This window comes from Pistacia vera, unplaced genomic scaffold (genome assembly GCF_008641045.1).
Source record: "Pistacia vera cultivar Batoury unplaced genomic scaffold, PisVer_v2 Contig374, whole genome shotgun sequence".
In the NCBI taxonomy this organism is placed as follows: domain Eukaryota; kingdom Viridiplantae; phylum Streptophyta; class Magnoliopsida; order Sapindales; family Anacardiaceae; genus Pistacia; species Pistacia vera.
This window is the reverse complement of record NW_022196195.1, coordinates 1,995,543-2,020,729: the sequence shown is the minus strand read 5'-3', so window position 1 is coordinate 2,020,729 and position 25,187 is coordinate 1,995,543. Positions and strand designations below refer to the sequence as shown.

The 25,187-nt window shown below is 43.7% G+C and overlaps 2 protein-coding genes across 2 annotated transcripts; both read left to right on the top strand.

Moving 5' to 3' along the window:
- The first annotated feature begins 5,026 nt into the window (after positions 1 to 5,026).
- LOC116140633 (probable acyl-activating enzyme 5, peroxisomal) lies at positions 5,027 to 6,940 on the top strand. The gene has a single exon (XM_031426235.1). It carries the CDS (start codon positions 5,166 to 5,168, stop codon positions 6,819 to 6,821), a length of 1,656 nt encoding a protein of 551 aa, XP_031282095.1. The 5' UTR covers positions 5,027 to 5,165; the 3' UTR covers positions 6,822 to 6,940.
- A 5,315-nt stretch (positions 6,941 to 12,255) lies between these two features.
- On the top strand, positions 12,256 to 14,325 carry LOC116140629. Its single transcript, XM_031426232.1, has 2 exons — positions 12,256 to 12,544; positions 13,631 to 14,325. The coding sequence occupies exons 1-2, from the start codon at positions 12,256 to 12,258 to the stop codon at positions 14,323 to 14,325; spliced, it is 984 nt and encodes a 327-aa protein (XP_031282092.1).
- Positions 14,326 to 25,187: the final 10,862 nt, after the last annotated feature.

Below are 25,187 nucleotides of genomic sequence, written 5' to 3'. Positions count from 1 at the left end.
ATCAAAAACAAAAATGAGCCCTGTGTTTATAAGAAGTTCATTGGGAGCACGGTGACATTTCTAGTATTGTATGTTGACGACATACTACTAATTGAGAATGATTTACTGAACTTGTAGACGGTAAAGACTTGGTTATCCAAGTGCTTCCTCATGAAAGACTTAGGAGATATAGCCTACATCCTTGGTATCAAGATCTATCAGGATACATCACGTAGGTTGCTTGGCCTAAGTCAGAGTACGTACATCGACAAGGTACTAAAGAGATTCAGTATGGAAGAATCCAAGAAATGATTTCTTCTTATGTCACATGGTGCTTATCTGTCAAAGGACATGTGTCCTAAAACACCTAAAGAGAGAGACAAGATGAATAGGATTCCATATGTGTGCGCCATTGGATCCATAATGCATGTCATGTTATACACTCGAATTGATGTCTCGTATGCATTAAGAATTTGTAGAAGATGTCAACCGAATCCAAGTAAGTGTCATTAGATAACAATCAAGAATATTCTTAAGTACTTGAAAAGGACTAAGTATATGTTCTTGGTTTATAGAGGAGAAGATGAATTCACTGTAAAAGGATACAATGATGCTAGTTTTTAAACTGACAGAGATGATTATCGATCGCAATCAGCGTTTGTCTTTTGTCTCTAGAGCTGTAGTGAGTTGAAAAAGCTAAAAATAGAGTATTGTAGTTGATTCTACAATGGAGGCTAAGTACATTGCATTATCAGATGTAGCCAAAGAGGCAGTTTGGATCAAGAAGTTCATTATTGAACTTGGTATGGTTCCCAGCATTGTTGAACTAATAGAATTATTATGTGGCAAGAATGGAGCCATTGCTTAGGCAAAAGAACCATAGTCTCATCAAAGATCCAAACATATACGCAGACGATTCCACCTGATCAGAGAAACCGTTCAGAGAAGAGATGTGCAAACAAGTAGAGTACCTACAGGTGACAACATAGCAGACTCGCTTATGAAAGCTCTGTCGTAGTAGAAGCATGATAAACATTTAGCTTCATTTGGTATTAAATACATGAATGATTGGCTATAGTGCAAGTGAGAGATTGTTAGAGTAGGTGCACAAGAGCCAATCACATTTTGTATATTGACTCTGCTATCTAAATCAATCCAAGGTAAACTGCTCTTATTATATTTATCAGTCTCATTGCATGTTATCAGTAAAACCTTGGTCTGCGAAGAAGGAATGATCTAATGGCTGGTCTACTATGTGAGCAAGCATCTACTCGACGCAGAGATGAATTACCCTGAGATAGAGAAGCTGGTGTTAGCTCTCCTAAACGCTTCTCAAAAGTTGGAACCTTACTTCCAAGCTCATATGATCTTGATCTTGACAAACTACCCACTATGCAAGATCTTTCAGAAGTCAGAGTCTTCGGGAAGGTTGATCCAATAGGCCATGGAGTTAAGCCACTTCGACCTCAAGTATACTCCACGAACAACAATCAAAAGGCAAGCACTAACAAATTTCATCTCAGAATTCTCCTACCAACCCAAGGAGAAGATAATTCCGCAAGATTCGCCAGTAAAAAAGACACTCCACCAATCGAGCAAAAACTGAAAGATCTAGTCACTTAGAGCCTGCATGTTGACGGCTCATCAAATGAGAAAGGCTCGAGCGTAGGGCTGTTACTCATTAGCCTGGACAGGGGTCAAACTCTAGCTGTAATAAAGTTTTGATTCCCCACCTTGAACAATGAAGTCGAGTATAAAGTGTTAGAGTAGGTGCCCTAGAGCCAATCAATTATTATAGAATTGACTCTTTGTAATAATGTTCATTGATTAATAAAAAGACATTTTATTCTATATCGCGTAAATCATATTGTATGTATTGATATATGTCCTCAGAATGGTAGAACCGTGACGAGGGTATCAAGTGTTTCAAATTTAATAGTGAGAACCCTATGAGCGCCCTTCTAGATACATCCATAACCCCAGTATTATTCTGAAGTAAGGGCATAGATAATACAGTAAGACTATCATAGTGTTGAACAACCATGTCGAAAGGTAATGACTAATCTCACTTGTCAAGGTTGTTTGGTGACAACTTAATGTAACACATGGGTGCTTGCTGTAGGTAAGTTCACTGGACTGACCTACTACAGGATTCCATATGGATGGTAACCCTAGTGTCTATGGAACAAATCCTCTAACGAATGGTGGTGCATGTGATCCTTAGACTTGAGATCATCGGAGCGCCTTGTGCACCGATTGGTGTAGTTTGACACTAGCCCAACGCAGTTCTATTCAGAGTTGTCAATACGATAGTGATTGGCTGCATCAAGGAGTGTATCAAGACTATGGTGGATCGACAGAGGATTCATCTACTGGATACGGGAAAAGTTATCTCACGGCGCAATTCTATAAATGACAATGACACTAAAACTGTGGCCACAGTGGGATTGAGTTGTTACGCAATCCAGTTTATTATTATTCCGGTCATTGGTCTAGTAACTGAATACATACATATCGAGAGTAACTGAGGTTGACACTGTTTGTGTGCCTCGGTCTCGATGAGATAACAGATGATGAAAGGATTGAATTGTATAGTAACCATATCGTTGATAGGTAGCTACTTCGCTGAATCCAAGTCTATCGGGTGGCCATGATGCCTTGCTTGATGCCAATCTTTGTCTGTGTATAATGAGACGATTAATTGGTGTTAATCGCGATCCTACACACTGCCAGTATGATGAGGAGCCTACAGGTCACACACATAGAAGATAATTTAAGAATCAGTTTGTGTAAAGGGTGTTTTCGTCTTTTTAGGCAAAAAGGTATTTTGGTAATCTCACAGTGCAATTAAATTTACTGAGGTTATTGCCTTTATTTAATTTGATATTAAAATTAAATAACTGAAATTATATTTAAATATGTGTACGCATATATTTAAATGGATTATTGTTATTGTTAAATGTTAATATATTTTATATATATTAATTGAATTTAATTGAAATAATAATAATAAAAATAAAAATATCTAAATGGAGTTGTTTGGACATAGGGGCTGTTTGGGTTGGTGCCTAAGCCTATTCCTAAATGGAATAGGGTTTCACATGCACTATATAAGTGCATGTGTTATATGAATTAATAACACTTTTCATTTAAGTCATTTTGATATCATATTCATTGAAAAAGCTCTAGCCCACTCTCTACCGCACGCACTTTACTTTGTATGAATCAAATTCATTTGATTCTTGTTCTTGATTCTTAAGGCTAAAGAGGATCTAGCAAATCCCTCTTTAGCTCTTCAGGTTATCTTCGTGTGGACTATCGTTGGTTTGATTCTGTTTTGAATCGGTAGCGAACCTGGTCAGAGACAACGTTGAAGGAGCCTCTAAACTTGCATCTGAACTCTAATCTTTACTGTGATCATTCAAATATTTGATTTAACATAATATCTGTAATATCTGTATCCTGATCTTGGCTTAAAATGGAATCAATCGTTGTTTTATATTTTGTTTTCCGCTGCCATGGGTTTAGATCGTTTCCTAACATGAAGTTGTGCTCGTCGATATACGATTAGCCAAAGAAATGAGAGCGGAGTTGATCGATATCTTTAGCAACTCCCAACTCATGGTGCACCAAATCCTCAGCGAATACCAAGCAAAGGGAAAAAGAATGGTACCCTACTTGCAGAAGGTAATGGACAAGCTTGAGGCCTTCAAGCGATATTCAGTCCAACAGATCCCCCAAGAGCAAAACTCTGTGGCTAATGCCCTAGCTTGCTTGGCCTTGACAATAAACAACAGAGAAGACTCCATCCCCTTCAAATTCCTGTCATCCCCTAGCATCAACACATCAAACCAAACGGTAATGACGATCAAGCAGGAAGCTTCGTAGATGGATCCTATCATAGCTTACTTAAGAGACGTGATCTAGCCTGAAGATAGATCGGAGGTCAGGACCCTTCGTGCCAAGTCAGCTTGCTACACTTTGATCAACGACAAATTATATAAGCGAGGATACAACACCCCCCTACTGCAATGTGTAAATGGAAACTTTGTAGATTACATTTTGAAGGAGATCTGTGAGGGCATATTTGAAAACCATGTCGGGAGCAACAACGTTGGACTTCTGAAACCCTATAGGACTTTAAACTGCAACGTTGGTACAAAGCCAACTATATGACTCTACAAAGCAAAGAACCTCTATAATGCCTAAATTTCCCAAGGGCTAAATTGTAATTATCTATATTCAATATTACTTGCACCCTAAGCAAGTGATCCAAGGGAAATTTTCCTAAAAGAAGTAGAATCATGGTTTAAAGTGGAATCTAGGAAGATTAAGGAAGTTAAGTCATAATAGCGAATTTAATATAGTTGGAATAGTTCCAAAAAAGAATTAGATCCCCAATTATCCTGAAGACTCACTCTCCTCATCCTACCCGATTTCCTACTCCACCAAGGGAGTATTCTCGTAAAACTTTCTATACTTCACTATATAAAAGAGGCTAATGGCATGGAATGATTACCATTATTCATACTGGAGAAGCCTCACACTTGAGCATTCCAATTGAAGCATGATCACAGCCTTAGTAGCCTCACATCTCTTTTCTAATCCTGCGCTCTTGCAGGAACCTTATTAGTGTTGGAGGGAGCAGCGTGGCAGATCGGGACGACACCAAGGAAGCAAATCCTAGGGCAGAGTGGGAAAGTAAACGTGGTCCGAAGGGCAATACTGTACTTTCGTGTTTGGTACAAATTTTGGCATAAATGTAAAATAATTTTTTTGAGTTATTTAAATAAATTTGTATCATATAACCTCGGTGATATTGTTTTAACCACTATTAACCTTTTTTATGTGCTTTAGATTTTATATATATATATATATATATATATTGGGAAAAGAAAATAGTGTAAAATACAAAGCAGAAGCAACTGCAAAAGATTAGGAAACAACAACAATGATAGATAAATTTAAAAAATAGAAATGCTAAGAAGTGGTGGAGGGATCGTGATCGGTCACATAATTAAGATAAGATAGTAATTTTTTTACAATATGATGCATTGACTTTAAATCTTCCATGTAAACGTTCAAAATTTGCAATCCTTATCTCCACTCCGCACCATCACATAAACGATCAAATTAAAATCATTCCACATACACAGTTTCCATAAAACCATCTCCATTCCAGAGAGATGGATGATCTAAAGCCACGCCCTGCAAATTCATCCCCTCTAACCCCCCTTGATTTCTTAGAAAGAGCAGCCACTGTTTACGGTGATTGCCCCTCTATCATTTACAGCAACACCACCTACACGTGGTCGCAAACCTACCGTCGATGTCTCCAGTTGGCTTCTTCTCTCTCATCCTACGGCATCTCCCCAGGCCACGTCGTCTCTGTTGTGGCCGCCAACATCCCTTCCATGTACGAGGTCCACTTTGCTGTACCCTTTACCGGTGCTATCCTTAATAACGTCAACACGCGCCTGGACGCGCGCACAGTCTCCATACTTCTGCAGCACAGCGAATCAAAGCTCGTTTTGGTGGATCATCAGTTCAGTTCTCTTGTTCTTGAAGCCATCTCTTTGTTCCCATCCAATAGCAATCCTCCTCGTTTGATCCTCATCACTGATGATGATTACGCATCATCCCCGACCGTTGATTCTAATTTCTGTTGCACTTACGAGGGCCTCGTGGAGAAAGGTGACCCGAATTTCAAGTGGGTCAGGCCACAAAGTGAGTGGGATCCGATGATATTAAACTATACATCAGGTACAACCTCGGCTCCTAAAGGTGTAGTCCACTGCCACCGTGGGATCTTTACGATCACCGTTGGATCTTTGATTGATTGGTCAGTACCCAAACAACCCGTCTACCTGTGGACCCTACCTATGTTTCACGCTAACGGATGGAGTTACCCGTGGGGCATGGCCGCCGTTGGTGGGACCAATATCTGCCTTCGAAAATTCGATGCTTCTATAATCTACGCTATGATTAAAAGACACGGTGTCACTCATATGTGTGGTGCCCCTGTGGTGCTCAACATGCTCTCCAATATTCCTAATAAAGAACCCCTTAAAAACCCGGTTCATATTCTCACCGCTGGAGCACCACCACCTGCGACGATTCTCTCGAGGTCCGAGTCGCTGGGTTTTATAGTGAGTCACGGCTACGGTTTAACAGAAACCGCGGGACTTGTCGTGTCATGTGCGTGGAAACATCAATGGAATGTGTTGCCGGCGACGGAGAGGGCACAGTTAAAATCGAGACAAGGAGTGAAAATCGTGGGTTTTAGTGAGATTGATGTGGTGAATAGCGAGTCTGGAGAGAGTGTGAAGCGCGACGGGTTATCGCTGGGTGAAATTGTTTTGAGAGGAGGGTGCGTTATGCTCGGTTATTTAAAAGATCCAGTCGGCAGCGGCAAGTGCATGAGTGATGATGGATGGTTTTACACAGGTGATGTTGGGGTGATGCATGCTGATGGGTATATAGAAATTAAAGATAGATCAAAGGATGTTATAATAAGCGGTGGAGAGAATTTGAGCAGCGTGGAGGTGGAGTCTGTGCTGTACATGAACCCAGCCGTTAATGAGGCGGCTGTTGTGGCGAGACCTGATGAGTATTGGGGTGAGACACCGTGTGCTTTTATAAGCTTGAAGGCTGAGTTGAAGAAAAGGCCGAGTGAGAAGGAGATAATGGAGTTTTGCAGGGCAAGGTTGCCGCACTATATGGTGCCCAAAACGGTGGTGTTCAAGGATGAATTGCCTAAAACTTCAACTGGGAAAATAAAGAAGTTTATGCTGAGAGAGATAGCAAAGGCAATGGGGTCTTCCAGAGTCAGTCGAATGTAATTAATTAGTTGATTGTGTATGCTTGATTTTGAACCAACGACTCGCACGTGCAAAGTGTTAAGCAGCTCTTAGAAGTTACACGTGAATGATTGTAAATGATCTAATACAAAGATTGAATAATAAATGAAAGACGATTTTTAAAGTGGTTCGGATACTTAAAGTGGATCCTACATCCACTGTTATCTTATATATGAGAGATTATAAGAGGTCGCGTATAGCGAACAGTGAGCACAGATACAATGATTGATTATTTAGACAGAATATCAAGTCAGTCTCTTTTTTGTAGGTTATTTTTGCTTTGAAAGTTAACGATTACAATCAGAATGAAAGTTTTTTAATCAGAATCCTGAAAATAAGAGGGAGAGTCCTCTATTTATAGTAGGGGAAATCAAAGGCAATAATTACAAATCTGCAAGTGGGTAAATGTCGTGCAAGTCATTCTTTGCCTCCCATTGACTGATAACTTAGGATATTTTCTCAAGTTACCTGGGGCTTGGACAAGTGTACAGCTCTCATTCACTTAAACAAAACATGAATCTGCCAAGTTGGTGACAACCGTATTCTCTTTGTCTTAGGGTGACGTGGCAGCTCTTAGACAGCACAAAATCTTCCTAAACTCTGATTGGAGTTAGCTGATGTAGGCTTACATTAGCCTGATAAATTAGGCATAACAGATTGAATAGTGATAAAATTGAAATCAAGTATTGTTCTTGGCATTTAACAACTTTAACGTGGCAAGCTTAGTTTATTGCATGGAAACAATCGTGTTGTTTTTAAAAATGATTTTGAAAATAAAAATAAGAAATTTTATTTAAAATATGGAAATATGTTAATTATCTTTTTAAAACCATAACTAGGACTGTAAATGAGCCGATCTGAGTCTTGTTGAGTTTTTGACTTATTGAGCTCTTCTCGGTTGCTACAGGATCGAGCTCAAGTTCAAGCTTGAGCTTGTCGAGTCAAAGTAAATAGAAATCAACTAAGTTAATCAATTTTAAGTTTCTCAATTCACACATGTTAATTTATGAATGAGGGTAAATTTATATAAAACTATATTTGTTAAGTATATAATTATTTATATTATTTTAATATCCATAATTATTTTAGATATTAAATAAAAATTACTCATAAACATTTAAGTATAAAAACCCAAAAGTACTATATTTAAATCAATTTTTTTATTTATTTTTGTTCGGTATAAAGTAGCAAAAAATTTAAAAAATATATTAAAAATTATATGGAAATAATATATATATATATATGGGGTTTGGAATTTGGTTGAGAAGATTTTGATGATGATGATGATGATCTACGAAATGGAGCGGCTGTTGTTGTGGGAGTTTGTTTTCTATAAATAACTGAATTTCAAGACATGAAACCAAGGTTTTAAAACCCGACCCGGCCAATTCAACCGGTTGAACCGGTGACCAAGCCGAGTTGGTTCAATTAAAAAACCGCTAATTGAAGTTAACCCAGTTTGAACTGGATTTTCTGTGATGAACTGCCGATCCAACCGGTTTTGGCACAAAGTCGGGTTAACTTCATTCCTAAAAAAAAAAAAAAAAACATTTAAACCCTATTCCCATTTCAATTTCATTCGACAAATCAACATATCATTGTGGCTTCGGCTTCTTCAAACTTCAATCTCCGGCTGCTTCTTCTTCAATATCCAATCTTCGAGCCTTCGACATCTTTTGATCTTCAATGTTAGGCTTCGGCGACAACTTCTTCTTCTTCTTCAATCTGCGATTTTCGACAGCTCCAAAGAGGTTTGTGTTTCTTTTGCTTAGTTTTATTTTTACTTTTTACTAACATTATTATCATTGTTCTTGTTGGCTTGTTGCATGGGAATAGATAGAGATGGAGGGTTGAAGTTTTGATTTTGAAGAAATGGGTTTTGGTCCTTCTGGGTTTGAAATTGTTTGCTGTGAGAATGGGGCTTCAATGAATTTGGTTGTGTTTTGTTTTTGTTGCATGGGAGGGACGGGAGTCGATAGAGATGAAGGCTTGATATTTAAGAAGAAGTGGGTTTAGGGTTTGAGATTGTTTGCTGCGAGAATGGGCTTGATAGTAAATGTTAGGGCCAAAAATCGTCCTTGGCCCAAATAGGAAAACAGGACCAACAGTGAAGATGAGACCAGGCCCAATCCCCAAGAGGCCCAAGCTAGATTAGTCCCAGTTGATACGCGAGATACGACCTTCCCAAACCATCTAGGCACGGGCTTCCCAGTTCCAGTTCACTTCCTAGGCCTATAGGCGAGTCCAGAGCCCATGGCCCCTACTGATCACTTTCCTGTTCCTGATCAATCTCCTATTCGAAGCCACTTTCCTGTTCCTGATCACTTTTCTACTCAAAGTGGCTTTCCTGTTCAGATCACCTTCCTATTTAGACGTTGGTAAGACAACTTACCACGGCCCAAATTCTTCTAAGGTGTACATCAGAGTCACACTAGGACTCCTACTCCCACCAGGATTGGGAGATCGGATAGTCACTATATAAACAGAGGCCAGCCCTCTCACAAGGCACATTACATTACACCTTCACACCTGAAGCTCCTATTTGAGAGCTTCACATCACTGCCGTAGTCACAGTCTTCGACTAGACTTCCGGTAACCTCTCTACTCCCTAGCCCTTACTATACTAGCCTCTTTCAGCCTTACTGACTTGAGCATCGGAGTGCCTACGGTAAACGATCAGACCCCCCTTTCGTATAGGTAGATTTTTACGTCTACAGTTTGGCGCCCACCGTGGGGCCTCTAGCAATCATTCAGCTTGACAAACCTTGCTACGTAGAGGAACTTTCCATGGCTGACAACTTCGACAATGCTAATCCCAGCCTCGAGGCCAAACTGGAGGCTCTGACCGCTCTCATGCAACAAAACTCGGACAAGGTAGCCACACTAGAAGCCGAGAACGATGCAATTCGAACAGAAAACGCATCCATCAGGGCAGAAAACTAGTCTCTTAAGGAGAAGGTGAGTCAATTCTATGATCTAGAGTTTCTACCTGGCCAGGCACCCCCCCCCCCCCCAGTCGGTTCCGTGCCCCTGTTCCATCCATGCAACCCCTCCACACACCAAAGCACCGACCCTCGGTCTCCGGCAAAAGGTCATGTCCATTAAACTCATCGGCAGTCGACGATTCTGTCCTAACACATGGAAATAAGGATACGCCAACAGAACACCATTCAGCCGACCCATCCCAACCTCAAGATCAAGACCATCCAGTGACAGAAAACCCGAACCCGCAAGACCAACCCATTCTTGTCGTCCCACCTTGCCTCCAATCAACCTTCCCAACACAAACCCCATTCGGGTCGGCTCACCCTCACGGGTTGAACGGCCAAACCCAACAAACCACAGCACTCGAGCCCATCCATCCTGACGGACCGAGTGACTACTAGACGACTCCATTAACCATTCATGTAGGGTGAAACACTAGAACTGTTACCATGGGAGTCATCCAACCAGAAGGAATGAACGAAGATCCAGGCTACCAGGGTGTGCATGAAGCAATGAATCAACAAATCATACCACGCGAGACGATCCAATGGAATGTGCTGAAGACAATTGCAAAGGTTGATGCGGTCAAATGGGATGACCTAGTGGCGTCCCCTTCTCCTATGGAACAGGTACTAGCCAAGAGATTGGCCGATGTCGAAGCAGTGATGAGACGTATCCCAGGAATGCCGGTCCCAACCAAGAAGAGCAGGCCCCACTGTTACACGGATTCACCCTTTGTGGATGAGATCGCCCTAGCCGACATGCCTCATAAGTTCACCATCCCCAACATGAAACTGTACGACGGCACAACCGACCCGGACGATCACATAGCCTCGTACAAGCAATGGATGTTCATCGTCTCAATACCCCGACCGCTGAGAGAAGCCTGCATGTGCAAAAGTTTTGGTTCGACCTTATCCGGCCCGACACTCCAATGGTACACGAATCTCCTGAACGGATCTATCGACTCATTCGCCCAACTCACCGACATCTTTGTGGAACAGTTCGCCAGCAGCAAGAAACTTGAGAAGCTGTCGGCCGATTTATATAGAGTATACCAGAGAAAGGGTGAGCCACTGAGAGAGTATGTCAGCAGGTTCAACAAAGAGAAGATCTCCATCCCTGCATGTAATCCTGAGACAACCGTGGATGCCTTCAGGAAGGGTCTCCTCCTGGATGGAGAACTATACAAAGAGCTTACAAAGCTGGGTTGCACCATAATGGAAGACGCCTTGGCCTAGGCAGTGATCTAGATAAGATGGGAAGAGGATGAGATAAATCAGATGGTTCACTCCAGATACGATTCAAGGCAGAATGACAGGAAGCTAGAGCACAGGCCAGCGGAGCACCGCTACCAACCCCAGCACGTAATTTGAGCAAAATCAGGAAACCGTACGTTCGCCAGCCAGCAAGAACTGAGAGCAGACAGTTTGGATCGAATCGGTACAAAATACCGGAATACAACCTCAATGTCGAACCAACCCAGGTCGTCGTGATTATGAAGGGAGTGGGATCCACTGTTAAGTGGCCAGACAAGCTCAATCCCGAGGCAAGGAGAGGCAAGACCAAATGGTGCGAGTTCCACGGCGATCATGGGCACAACACCGCAGACTGCATCGCCTTGCGACTAGAGGTCGCTGCACTTCTAAAGAGGGGGCATCTTCGGGATCTGCTAACCGATAAGGGGAAAAACACCATTAGCCATAAAAGTTCAAAAGAACCATCACCACATCCGCAAGAACCTACACCAAAAGGATTCTGTTCGCTCATCTAAGGAGGATCAGAGATCAGTGGGGTAAGTTACTCATCAGCCAAGCGATATGCCAGAGCCAACCACCACTATGAAGTCCAGTCCAGTCCAGTCCATCCATCCGGTCTCACGGTCACACACCCATCAAGTAATTCAATTTGAAGATGACGAGCCGGTCACCTTGGCCGCTCCTCATCACGATGCTCTAGTCGTCTCCCTACAGATCGCCAACATCCTAGTGAAAAGAGTATTCGTAGATGGAGGCTCTTTAGCAAACATCCTATTCCTCAAAGCAGTGAAGGCTATAGGACTGGAAGAGGCAAATATCAACATGCGGTCGACGCTCCTAGTTGGTTTCAACTCTGAGCAGAAGTATACTATCGGGGAGATCATCCTCCCTATCTACGCCGGCGGAGTGAACAAACAGACCGTTTTTCTGGTAATCGACTGCCCCTCACCATACAACGTCATCTTGGGCTGACCTTGGATCCATGACATGTGAGCAGTCCCATCTAACTTCCACCAGACGATCAGGTTTCCAACCAAGGTGGGGGTACGAGAGATCAAGGGCGACCCCAAAACTTCCAGAGATTGCTACAAGAATGCCTTCAAAGGCAAGGGTAACTCTTCATAGCAATTATAGTCTTATCCAACCCACCAACCGAGCCGGATCAACCATCTATGGAAGAGTTAGATGAAGTACAGATACATCCGGATGACCCCGAGAGAAAGACACACATAGGGTCCCGCCTCAAGCCCGAGACAAGAGAGAAGCTGACAGAATTCCTCAAACAGAACCAAGATTGTTTCGCCTGGTCCCACGCCGACATGACCGGAGTCCGTCAGGAAGCAATGGTCCACCAGCTCAAGGTAGACCCAGATCACCCACCAATGAAACAGAAGAGAAGGAAATTCGCATCAGAGCGTAACCAAATTGTCAACGAAGAGGTCGAGGAGCTCTTGAGTAATGGTATGATCAAAGAGGTCCACTACCCCGAATGGTTGGTGAATGTCGTGGTCGTAAAGAAAAAGAATGGGAAATGGAGAGTGTGCATCGACTTCACGGACTTGAACAAAGCCTGCCCCAAGGATTCCTTCCCACTCCCACATATCGACATGATGGTCGATGCGACTGCAGGTCACAAGCTTCTTAGTTTCATGGATGCTTTCTCAGGGTACAACCAGATCTTGATGCACCTGGACGACCAAGAGAAGACAACCTTCATCACGGAAAGGGGAACCTATTGCTATAAGGTAATGCCATTCGGCCTGAAGAACGCCAGGGCCACCTACCAGCGGCTAGTCAATAAGATGTTTGCCGAGTACCTTGGAGACACCATGGAGGTATACATCGACGACATGCTCGTCAAGTCATTGATAGCCGAATAGCACCTCGACCACCTCAGCCAGGCATTCGCCATCCTCAGGAAGTACAACATGAAGCTAAATCCAGCCAAGTGCTCATTCGGGGTCTCGTCAGGCAAGTTCTTGGGCTATATGGTGACTCAACAAAGGATAGAAGCCAACCCAGACCAAATCAGAGCAATCCTTAGTATACCGTCTCCAACTTGCCTCAAAGACTTCCATCGCCTTGCAGGACGGATAGTCGCCTTGAGTCGCTTCATTTCCAGGTCAGCTGACAAGTGCCATCTCTTCTTCCATGCTCTCAAGAAGTCTAAGAAGTGAGAGTGGACCGCCTCCTGCGAAGAAGCCTTGCAATAGCTAAAGGGGTACCTGACCTCCCCTCCGCTCCTTTCCAAACCTATGGACAAGGAGAAGCTCTACTCTTACCTAGCGATCTCAAAGACAGCCATCTCGGAAATACTAGTTCGGGAAGAAGAAACGAAGCAGTTGCCGATCTATTATGTAAGCAAGTCACTCTTTGATGTGGAAACACGGTACAGTCAGCTGGAAAAATTAGCCATCGCCCTCATCCATGCATCCAAGAAGCTCAGGCTATACTTTCAGTGCCACTCAATAGTTGTACTCACCTCCTTCGCACTCAAGAAGATACTACATAAACCAGAGCTATCAGGTTGACTCCTGTAATGGACAGTAGAGCTTAGTGAGTTCGACATATCATACCAGTCTCGTACCGCCATCAAGTCTCAAGCTTTAGCTGACTTCATTGTTGATTTCACCCCGAATACCACCACCCAAGCAGAAAGTGAATTGTTATGCATGAACGGCGGATCGCCCTCCAAGTGGACTCTCTTAGTGGACGGCTTGAGTAACGTAAATGGAAGCGGACTTGGAGTGGTACTGATTACGCCAGAAGGAGACATCATCCCGCGGGCAATACGGTGTGGGTTCAAGTGCGCGAACAACGAAGCTGAATATGAGGCCCTCATAGCTGGACTTTCCTTAGCCAAAGAAATTGGAGAAAAGAAACTAGGGGTGAAGTCTGATTCCCAGCTCGTGGTCAATCAACTGCAAGACACGTATCAAATATGCGACTCGAAGATGACATCCTACTTGAGCATGGTCAAGGAGCTACAGGCCCAATTCGATGAGTTCTCCATCGTCCAAATCCCCAAAGCGGAGAACTCCCATGCTAATGCCCTTGCCAATCTTGGCTCAGCCCTCAAATGCTCTTCCCAATCATCCATCCCTCTGTTATTCATGCAGTGGCCCGCCAATTGGAAGGGACGACAACCAAACAAGTCGCCCGAGGAAGCCATGGGTGTTGAACTAGCTGATTGCTGGATGACTCTGATAGTGAGATACTTAACACGACGAACTCCCAGCTGACAAGAACGAGGCACGATGACTAAAAGCAAGAACCGCTAGATTCACCATACATGAGGGCCAACTCCTTAGAAAATCATTCTCGGGCCCCTACCTCAAGTGCATAAGCCTAGAAGAGGCCCAACGTGTCCTTGCCGAGCTATATGAAGGCGAATGTGGAAACCATGCTGGGGGACGCAGCCTTGCACACCGGGTAATCACTGCTGGATATTACTAGCCGACCATACGCACCGATTCGGCCGCTTATGTGAAGAAGTGTGACAGTTGTCAAAGGTTTGCTCATGTCTCACACCTCCCACCAGAGCGACTCCATTCCATCCTCATACCCTGGCCCTTTATGAAGTGGGGAATGAACATCATGGGAAAATTATCGACTGCACCCGGACAGTGAGTCTTCATGTTAGTTGTGATAGACTACTTTACGAAGTGGATTGAAGCCGAAGCCTTCGCACAAGTCAGAGACCGAGAGGTAAAAGCTTTCATCTGGAAGAATGTCATCTACAGGTTCGGGATACCGAAGGAGATCATCACCGACAATGGATCCCAGTTCATCAGTTCAAGCTTCAGGGATTTCTATGACATGTGGGGAATAAAACTGAGCTTCTCGACCCCCCGCAGCCCCCAGTCTAACGGCTAGGCTGAGTCGTCAAACAAGACCATCATTAAGACACTAAAGAAGCAGTTATAGAAAGCCAAGGGTGCATGGGCAGATGAGCTACTCGGAGTCCTCTGGTCATACTGAACCACGGCTCGCTCGTCAACGGGCGAGACCCCCTTCTCCCTCACATACGGTTCTACAGCAGTCATCCCAGCCGTAGTATCAGTCCCGTCCACTAGGCTCCAATGGGCGGACGAAGAATCAAACGAACAAAACCTTTGCCAGAACTTGGACACCATCGACGAGCTACGCGAACGGGCGAACATTCATAACGCAGTCTATTAGCAACAGGCTGCCTGACATTACAACCGCAACGTGAGGATCCAGACTTTCAAGATATGCGAATGGGTCCTCCGCAGGGTCTTCAAAAACACCAAAGAGATTAACTCTGGCAAACTCGGCCCCACCTATGAAAACCCCAACAAGATAACCAAAGAAGCAGGGAAGGGTGCTTACAAACTCCAGACCCTCGAGGGCAAAGACATCAGTAACAGTTGGAATGCCGTTCACTTGAGACACTACTACTTCTAGGTGAACTTATCGTTTTCTGTTTTCCTTGTTTATTTTAAAAGGGATGAGTGGGCCTATCCACCTCCTCTTAGACAGTCGGCCTCATGGCCAAATATTAATGAAGTATTATTCAGAAATTTTTCATCTCCAAATCGACTCCGGTCGATCAATTATTGGTAACACCTTCAGATCGGCCATGCCCGATCCACGAAATCGCACCTTCGAATCGACCCTACTCGATTCATGATTACACCTTCAAATCGGCCCTGTCTGACCCACGATTTCGCCTCTTCGAATTGGTCCTACCCAATTTACCAATAACACCTTCGAATCGACCCTACTCGATTCATGATAACACCTTCAAATCAACCCAGCTCGATTCACAAAAACACCTTCGAATCGACCCCGCTCGGTTCATGAAAACACCTTTGAATCGACCCTGCTTGGTTCACGAAAACACCTTTGAATCGACCTCGCTCGGTTCACAAAAACATATTTGAATCGACCCTGCTTGGTTCATGAAAACACCTTCAAATCGACCCTGCTTGGTTCACAGAATCAACTTCGGTCGGCCTCGCCCGATCCACGAAGTGATGTCGTCAAATCGGCTCAGCCCGATCTATGATTCACACCTTCGAGTCGGACCTGTCCGACCCAAGAATTCACCCATCGGGATTGACTTCATCTAATCCAAGAGACTTCCTACTCGGTCGGCCAGACCGAGTGAATGGTTCTTACACCGACAATAAGCAAAGCACCGACCCAGCCCAACATAAGGCTTACATGCCTTAGCCACTAGGCCACACTAAAGTAACAAACACAACTTGGTGCATCTACAAGAAAAGAAACAATGAACAACTCATTCATCCATGAAGAAAGCATCAGAAGTTAGAACAACCGAGTATAATACAGATAGCCTCAAACGGCTCAGTTCAAAATACAAAAAAGGGCACACGCCAAGAAAAAGGGCATCGCAGGCCCCAAAATACAAGGAAAAACTAAGCTAACTATCCTCAGTACGAGTCACCTCCTCCATCTTTGACTCGGTCATCATGTTCGCACTGCCAGCACCCGTCCCAGCAGCCCGGTCGCTGGCATCCCCAACATCCAATGGCCCCAGCTGACTAGCAAGGTCAGGCATCTGTTCCTCGTCCTGCCCCCCAAGATGACTAACTCCCTCTTCCAGCAACCCTCGCGTGAGTTGGATGTCTTCGTCTGGATCCCAGTGAGAGGTCTTCTCTTCCTTGAACTCAAGCATGAGTTCACCACGGGCCTTGATGATAGTGTCATCAGCGATGGAAATACACTGCTCCCTAAGAGACTCGATCTCTGCGGTTTTCTCAGCCAACTCACGCCTCAACTTCTCCAACTCACGCTTGCTATCCCTCAGACGCTGCTAAAACTCTTGCTCAGCCTTTTGGGCTACTGCCTCTCTTTGGCGCAAGTTGGCATTGGCCTTGGATACATCCTGTATCCGTTTCTCCTGTACCACGACAGACTTCCTCAGATGAAGACTGCTAGTGAATACCTGTACAACAAAACATTGCCATCAGAACAAAATTCAGGAACAAAATCATCGAATACTACTGTCATACTTTAAAGGCGTGGGTTACCCTCCAATCAGCCACAGTAACTTCACCCATCTAGTTCAGACGCGCCTCGTCCACCGGGAATAAAAAAGAGTAAGCCAGCTTACTCATGGTAGTCGCATCAGAGTAAGTTGACGCATGAGCCGGAATCGTGAATGTAATCATCCCGACCTCCTTATCCATGACTGCGGTCTAGGACGACCCAACTCCAGCTGCAGGCGGCTGCTGACTCAGCGGTGTCACTAACACATCCTCTACTCTCCTATCCTCCCTGGCCAAGGACTCCCTCCTCATCTTCTCTCGATGTCAGGCGATGGATTCGCTCACACTCGGGAAGGTCAACTTCTTCATCAGTGATTCTGTAAGTGCAAACTCTCAAACGGTTAGTGGGTTCAGCCCGGACTCACAAAAAATGATATGGTTGCAGTATCGACTCAGCACATCCAAAGTCTGCTTCAGCGAGGGGAAGGCAGTACCTCTCTGGATCGCCTCTACTCCGGCCCAAAGAATGCTGGTCCTCAGGTTGGGCTCTGCTAGCACTACTCGCCAGTCCCTCTACTCTGACGGGATGGCTAACACTTTTTAGGTCGCAACGTCCAAGCCGTCTCTGCTTTGCCTAGCCCGATTGAACTCAAGCTCTGCAAACAAAAAACACAATCAAGATTTAGTAATCAAAAGTACAAAAGAAACAACTAAGTTCTCACCAGTAGCTCGCCAACCAATCAGGATCTCGCCCTGACCTCTCTCTCCAAAAACAACCTGACCCCCCACTCGGTCCTTCCAGTTCTTGTCACTAGACCGCAGGTCGGTGACCAGGTGAGACCGATCATGCCTCAAGTTTAACAGATACTGACCCTTCTCTTTATCATTCTCCTTCAAGAAGTACGAGTACAGTAGCTTGTGCAGCCCGAACCTCACTTTGTTCCGAACACAGAGGTCCTCCAAAGCCATCAGCAATCTCCAAGCATTCGACATAAGCTGAGATAGGGCAATCATGAAGTGGTTCAATACCTCCCAGATGAGGCGAGGGACGGGTAGCCTCAACCCATCATGAAACCACTTCTCGTAAACACTAACCCAACCTGGTGCCTCCTAGTCAACCCGTTCGTATGACCGTGGCATCCGAATATCAATCGAACTCAAAATATGGTACGAGGTTTGGATACGCCACATGTCACTTTCCTTGAGCACAGGCAGATAATCCCCGGTCAAGATCCCGCTGCCCTATTGACTTGGCTCTTCCTCAGAACTGCTATTGGAAGAAGACGGATTACCAGCTCCTTCAGAGTCTTCTCCACTTCTCCCATGCCTGCCCGAACCACTCAGGTTGGAAGTACTAGTACCTGGGGCAGGTAAACTAACTCCAATCGGTACCCCAATCGGAATGCCCCCTTCAAGCATCATCACTATGGTCGGGGCACGCTCATACTCATCCCCAGCGTTTACCACAATTTCACTCGAGCTAGCCGATTCAGTATCTGACATAGTGGCCCAATCGCCCCGCCTGACCGACCGATTCAGTCCTAGCTTCGAAGTTCCCAAAAAAAACTTAGTGTCAAAGAACCACTCACCCTCAGCAACCGACCGAATGAGGATACTACAACCAACTATCACTCGCCCCCCAACATCGGTCGACCAATCACCATCAACTACCTGCTGACTCTTGCAAGCCCAAGCTCTGATCGACCTCTGCAACCGACCGAACTATCCAACCGTCTCCCCTCGTTCGCCCCAGGCGATCGACTCACGTTCAAGCTCAACCCTTTGAGTCTATTCGCCCTTGCTCACCAACTCACCAGCTCAAACACCTATGCTGCCGAATCACCCACTCGGTCTCGACGATAGATCACCTTTTCAGTCAATTTTGAACGCCCCCTGAACACTCGGTCGGGTGGACCGAAGGACTTACCTACCAGTTCAACTACAATCCAACCTGCCACTCGATCCGGTCAGGTAGACCAACCGAGCCAAATCAAGGCCGCGCTTAAATCGTTTTGTCTTCTCACTTCCATCCAAAACACCCGGAAAACTCCAAAATAGCTATCCAAGTCATCGGAAAACCTCTAGGAATACCAAAATTCACGCCTATTCTAAAAACTTGTGTTCTAAACTCCTCAAAACCAGTCGAAACTACTCAGAAAATTCAAAGAACTTCACTCTAAATTCCAAAGACTCAGCAAACAACGAAAACAAACCAATATCGGTCCAAAGAAAAGGATGTTTACCGTAAAACGCTAGATTACAGAAAGAGAGCCGCCGTTTGCCAAAATCATCCAACGTCGTTAAAGAGAAGTTGAAACGAAGTTGAAGAAACAGAAAGAAAAGAAAATTTTTTGAAGAGAAAATGAGAGAAAAATGCGAACTGGAAGATGAACAGTCAATCCATTCGTTTTTAAAAGGGAAAACTGATAGGCAAAGACATGTGGCGACTCATGATTGGTCACAAGTCAGAACGCCTTTTTCATTTTCCCGCCTCGAAAATAAGGATTTGATCCCTACCGAACACGTGGCAAACATCCATGGCACCTGGGAAACTGCAACGACATACGAAAGCCTAAATTGACCGCCCTAACCTCCCGACCAAGTTAACACGCGCCCGTTAGTGGATCCAACATGCCCCCACAATTCACAAGCTCAAGAGGCCCTCCCGACTGGTTGATCAGCTTGGAACGGCTTGGCTCGAGCTTTCTCCAGACGAACAAAGTAGGGGCCTCGCCCAGTCGTTCTTCCGTAGGGGACGAGTGGACAACCAATGTCAAAGCTCGCATATCCCTTCCACTCCATTGCCCGATCCTCTTGATCGACTCAGCCCTTGACTTCCATAGGCACTCTAAATGTCCCACGCTCTGTCGGCCCGGAAGGCCTGACCGACCGGTCGATCAGCTTGGAACGGCCCGCTTCGAGCCCTCTTAAGAACAAGGCAGAAGGCCTCGCCCGTTCATCCTTCCGTAGTGGCTGAATGGACAATCTTTAGTCGAGGTCCATGTATCTCATCCACTTGATCGTCCACGCATCCCGACCGAGCGAAGCTTTTAGTTTAATAAACTTCCTAACTCATTCGACCTGGCTTAACGAGCGAACACCTCGGCTATAGATCAATATCTCACCCCTCCGGTCGGCGGGATTTGCCGAACAAGCACATGATCCCTAGGAACGCTACTACCTGTCCTTTCGGCCCTTCACACCAATAGGGCATACCGGGCGACCCTTGACGAATGAGTTATCTACATCAGACTATTCCGCTACACTGACGGTCGATTGTCCAGGAAGGAAGACCGAGCGCGCCTTGATCACTACCTACTCTCTGACTTAAGAAACTCTTAACTCAGAATGTGGGGGACAAATTGTTAGGGCCCAAAAATCGTCATTGGCCCAAATAGGAAAACAGGACCAACAATGAAGATGAGACCAGGCCCAATCCCAAAGAGGCCAAGCCAGATTAGTCCCAGTTGATACGTGAGATACGACCTGCCCAAACCATTTGGGCACGGGCTTTCCAGTTCCAGTTCAGGCGAGTCCAGAGCCCACGGCCCTTATTGATCACTTTCCTGTTCCTGATCAATCTCCTATTCGAAGCTACTTTCTTGTTCCTGATCACTCTCCTACTCAAAGTGGCTTTCTTGTTCAGATCACCTTCCTATTTAGATGCTGGTAAGATAGCTTACCACGACCCTAATTCTTCTAGGGTTTGCATCAGAGTCACACTAGGACTCCTACTCCCACCAGGATTGGGAGACCGGACAGTCACTATATAAACAGAGGCCAGCCCTCTCACAAGGCACATTACATTACACCTTCATACCCGAAGCTCCTACTTGAGAGCTTCACATCACTGCCATAGTCACAGTCTCCGACTAGACTTTCGGTAACCTCTTTACTCCCTAGCCCTCACTATACTAGCCTCTTTTAGCCTTGCTGACTTGAGCGTCGGAATGCCTACGGCAAACACCACCCCGGCGTTTTCCGTTCGCTTCACGCTTGTTTCTCTACATGTGCAGGTGCAGCAGATTGCTAGTGGCCTCAACCTCATGGGATCAGACCCCCCTTCCATACAGGTAGATTTTTACGTCTACAGTAAAGAAGTTGTTTAATGTATGTTTGTGTGTTGTGTTTGATTTGGATTTTATTGTTTTTATTGCACTGTAGTGGGTTAATGTTTTGATGTGTTTGATTTGAATTTGAAGAATGCAAGCTATGCACTGCAATTTTGCACACTGCAGCTTGCACACTTCTAACAAATTTTAAATTTAGTTTACAATAAAAATTTTTTACTTATAATGTTATTTTTGCTTGAAATTTTTCGTAGATGCTGATGCAGATGATGACGACAATGACATTGATGATATAAGTAATTTTGCCTTTGTATGATTGCATCTAATGCCCAAATTCAACTTTGACTTGACATGGAAATGTAATAGGATTTTGGAATGAATGTGTGGTTTGCTTTATATTTTATAGCTTATTTAGTTGTTTATTTCAGATTTGGATAAACTAGTTACAAAAATTTATTGAGTATCAATATTTTCTAATCTGGAATTTTAATTTTTCTGCTGATGTCATGGTCAGACCCGGTGGTTGAATCGACCAACCCGGGACCTGGCCCTCTGACCGAGTCGCCCCACGGGTCGGGTTTTAAAACCTTGCATGAAACTTTTTACCCTTTTTTTCATCACTGGGGTGGTTTGGCAAATATAACTCTTGATTGTATTATTCAAGAGTTTGATTTATCTTGACTATTAATAGATATGACCATGAAAAGCTTATCTGATTATTAACTTGAAGGCTCGGGGATTAGTTCACTGTGATGCCCTTGAATCATAGTGGCAGTGTAGATTTTCTCCTTAAAAAGATAACCAACTTTCAAAAAAAAGTAATTTAAGGTTGCAACTTTTATATTAATTACTTAAATGGTTGAATGAAGGTGAATATACATTTTCCCACCTTTGGTTTTAGAAACTAACATTTTTCCACCTTCGTTAGTGAATCTATTATCTAACAGGGGTATCGGGTGCATTTGGTTTATTATTTTGGATAGAATTTTGGGAATAATATTGGGTAGTTGAATAGGGGAGTATTACGAGGTAAAATTTAAAAATTTATAAAAAAAAACCCCTAGGTTTGCTAATTTATTAAACACCCCAACATATAAAATGACAAAAACACCCCCACCACCCACAGTGCTAGATTCCGGCCACCACAATTGGAAAATTGCGTTACGACACAAACCGGCCAGATCTGTGTCGTAACACATCGATATGACCTTTTTCAGCCAAATCCACCATGGATCTAGCCGGAAAAGGCCAAATCTACGGCTAGATGTGGTCGTCAACGGCTAGAAAAGGCCAAAGAAGTCCATCTTTGGCCATCAATGACGGCCAAAGATATGGCTGTCGTTTTCAGTCAATGACGGCCATTTCTTTGGCCATCGCTGATAGCCAGATTTGGATCTGACTGGAAAAGGTCAGATTGGTGAACTATCGGCCAGTTCTGGTCGTGGTGTAGGCTGTTGTATAGATTTCGACTACCACCGACGGTGGTTGCCGGTATTTGGCAAGTGTGGGTTGATGGGGGTTGTTTTTGTTAATTTTTAAACTTTTTTTGGGGGTATTTAATGAAATTAATAAACTTAAGGGGTTTAAAAATAATTAAAAAAATTATGGAATAATGTGCCAAATAATATTTGGAGAATAGGATTGGGAATATGGGTAGAAATAAAGAGCGAAACGCACCCGATATCTTTTACTATTTGAATAGTTTAATGTAATGTCAGCATAGACAATTACCACTATACCCACATTGTAATAATGAATTGATGAATATATCCTCAACTTTATCTGTGAACATAAATTACTAATTTGTCCTTTTAGTTATAAATTAAAAAATTATTTTAAAACAGTGAAGTTACTGTTGCACTTTCATTGTGTAGTGGTAAGCAAAGTTTGAAATTTTCAAACCAATAGAAAACCATCCCTTGAGCACACAAACAAAACAGCTTGTTGAACCTAAAACAAGCCTAAACTTCACCATTTTTCACCCTCTTCATCATCATTCATCACTTGGATCTCTCCTGTCTATATCTATATTAAGAACACACTGAAGCCATTTACACTCTTAAAGAGCCATACACAACATTTTTCATCATCCCTTAAACCATGATTATGAATAATCCATGGCAAACCTAAATGGAGATCTAATACAATTTCAAAACAGATATTGCAAGTGCTACAAAAAAGCATATATTGGGATTTCTAACTAAGAGAGAAACTTCTCATCAAGAAAAAAGTGTACTTCCTCATTCTCCTCAACTGCACACTTTTTCATGTCCTCAATTAACATTATGTAACTAAATTCATCAAGGTCTACATTCCTAATCTGATAATCAATTTCAAATTAAATAGTAAGGGTTTCATCCAACAAAGTAAAAATATAACATAAATTAGATATCTTCCTCCACAACCCTAAACAATAACATGCAACTATTTATTAACAACCAACTAACAGATTAACACATTTACATAATACAGTTTCAATACAATATAATAACATATATAATGGAGATATGCAAATATACATTTTTTAACCACATCAACTATGCAGCACACAACCTGGAAAACCTTACACATGTATCATCCACCTATACAGATAGCAACCAAATCATACAATAATAGTTGGCAATCGATTCAATCCAGCAAATGTAAAACCTAAGTTACCAAAACAAACTAACCCTTGTCACACCACTAAAAGTCCATCATTATTCCCCCCGTCACCCCCCCCCCCCCCCCCTCCCTTTTTCCATAGCAACCAAATCATACAATAATAGTTGGCAATCGATTCAATCCAGCAAATGAAAACCTAAGTTACCAAAACAAAACTAACCCTTGTCCCCCCCCTAAAAGTCCATCCTTATTCCCCCCGTCCCCCCCCCCCCCCCTCCCTTTTTTCCATTTTAATAACAATTGTTGTCTTGAAAAGTTGTAGGACATATAAAAGTTACCTTTAAGTTGCTTGAGAACTTTATAATCACCCTTTGTAGTCATTCTCATCACTGTGTATCTTGTCGTTGTCTTCAACCTTGGGTCACTGTAGGCTAACTCTGGCCTCTTCCCGCCAAAGTTTTGTGTAGCTAAGGTTTACAGAAGAATAATGGAAGAAAATTACTGACTTTCCATTTTTTTATTTCGTGTTGTCTAGGTCAATAATGATGGACACATGTTGCTCATTGTTATGCCTCAAAAGTCACGCCTATGTCAACACAATTAATGTCTCTTTGTACTAGCTGTCAGGTCCATATCTCCTCAAAGATATTCACACCAACTTTATCTCATTTCAAAGAAATGAATGGACGAGAGCCTTCCATGTGTCAAGGCAACTTGCAAAACACTCATTACATTGAGTGCAAAGGTGTATAAATGGGCACTCCTCTTCCCGAAGAAGGAGGTTGGGTTGAGATTTGAGCTTCATTTCATTCTCTCTCTGTAAATACTATATTTCTTCATCTTTGTATGCCTTACGACAAAATTATAGAAATAGTCAGAGATCAATAAAATAACAGTGGATGTAGGAGTCGCTTGTTGAGCATCCGAACCACTATAAAAACCCCATCTTGCCAATCTTTTATTTATGTTTTCTGCAACATATATAATCTCAGCTCCATATTCAAATCTTATGGATCCATCACGTGTAATTCCTAAGTCCGCTTAGCGCTTCTCACGTGCGAGTCGTTGGTGTCTAAAATCAAGCGTCCACAGTTTGGTGGCCCATGCAGGTCCGATTCTCAAACTTGCGTCTAGAGTTCTCCGATCATGTGGATAGATCGTAGATCGCACGCGTCCGAGTTCTCCGATCACATGGCCAGGTCGTAGATCGCACGCATCAGCTTTCCAATCGTGTGGCCAGATCGCTGATTGCACACATTAGAGGTTTGATCGCGTGGCTAGATCGCACGCATCAGAGTTCTCCGATCGCATGGCCAGATCGCAGATCGCACATGTCAGAATTCTCCAATTGCGTGGTCAGATCGCTGATCACTCGAGCCTAGGTCGTGCTCGTTCAGGTCGAGCCCAGGTCGTGCTCGTTCAAGTCAAGCTCAGGTCGTGCTCGTTCAGGTC

What these genes read in the sequence shown, in the direction of transcription:
- LOC116140633 (XM_031426235.1), top strand. Translation starts at nt 5,166, where the DNA reads ATGGATGATCTAAAGCCACGCCCTGCAAATTCATCCCCTCTAACCCCC.
- LOC116140629 (XM_031426232.1), top strand. Translation starts at nt 12,256, where the DNA reads ATGGAAGAGTTAGATGAAGTACAGATACATCCGGATGACCCCGAGAGA. An exon ending in CGAGGAGCTCTTGAGTAATG is followed by an intron (nt 12,545 to 13,630) that starts GTATGATCAAAG and finishes TGTAATGGACAG; the next exon opens with TAGAGCTTAGTGAGTTCGAC.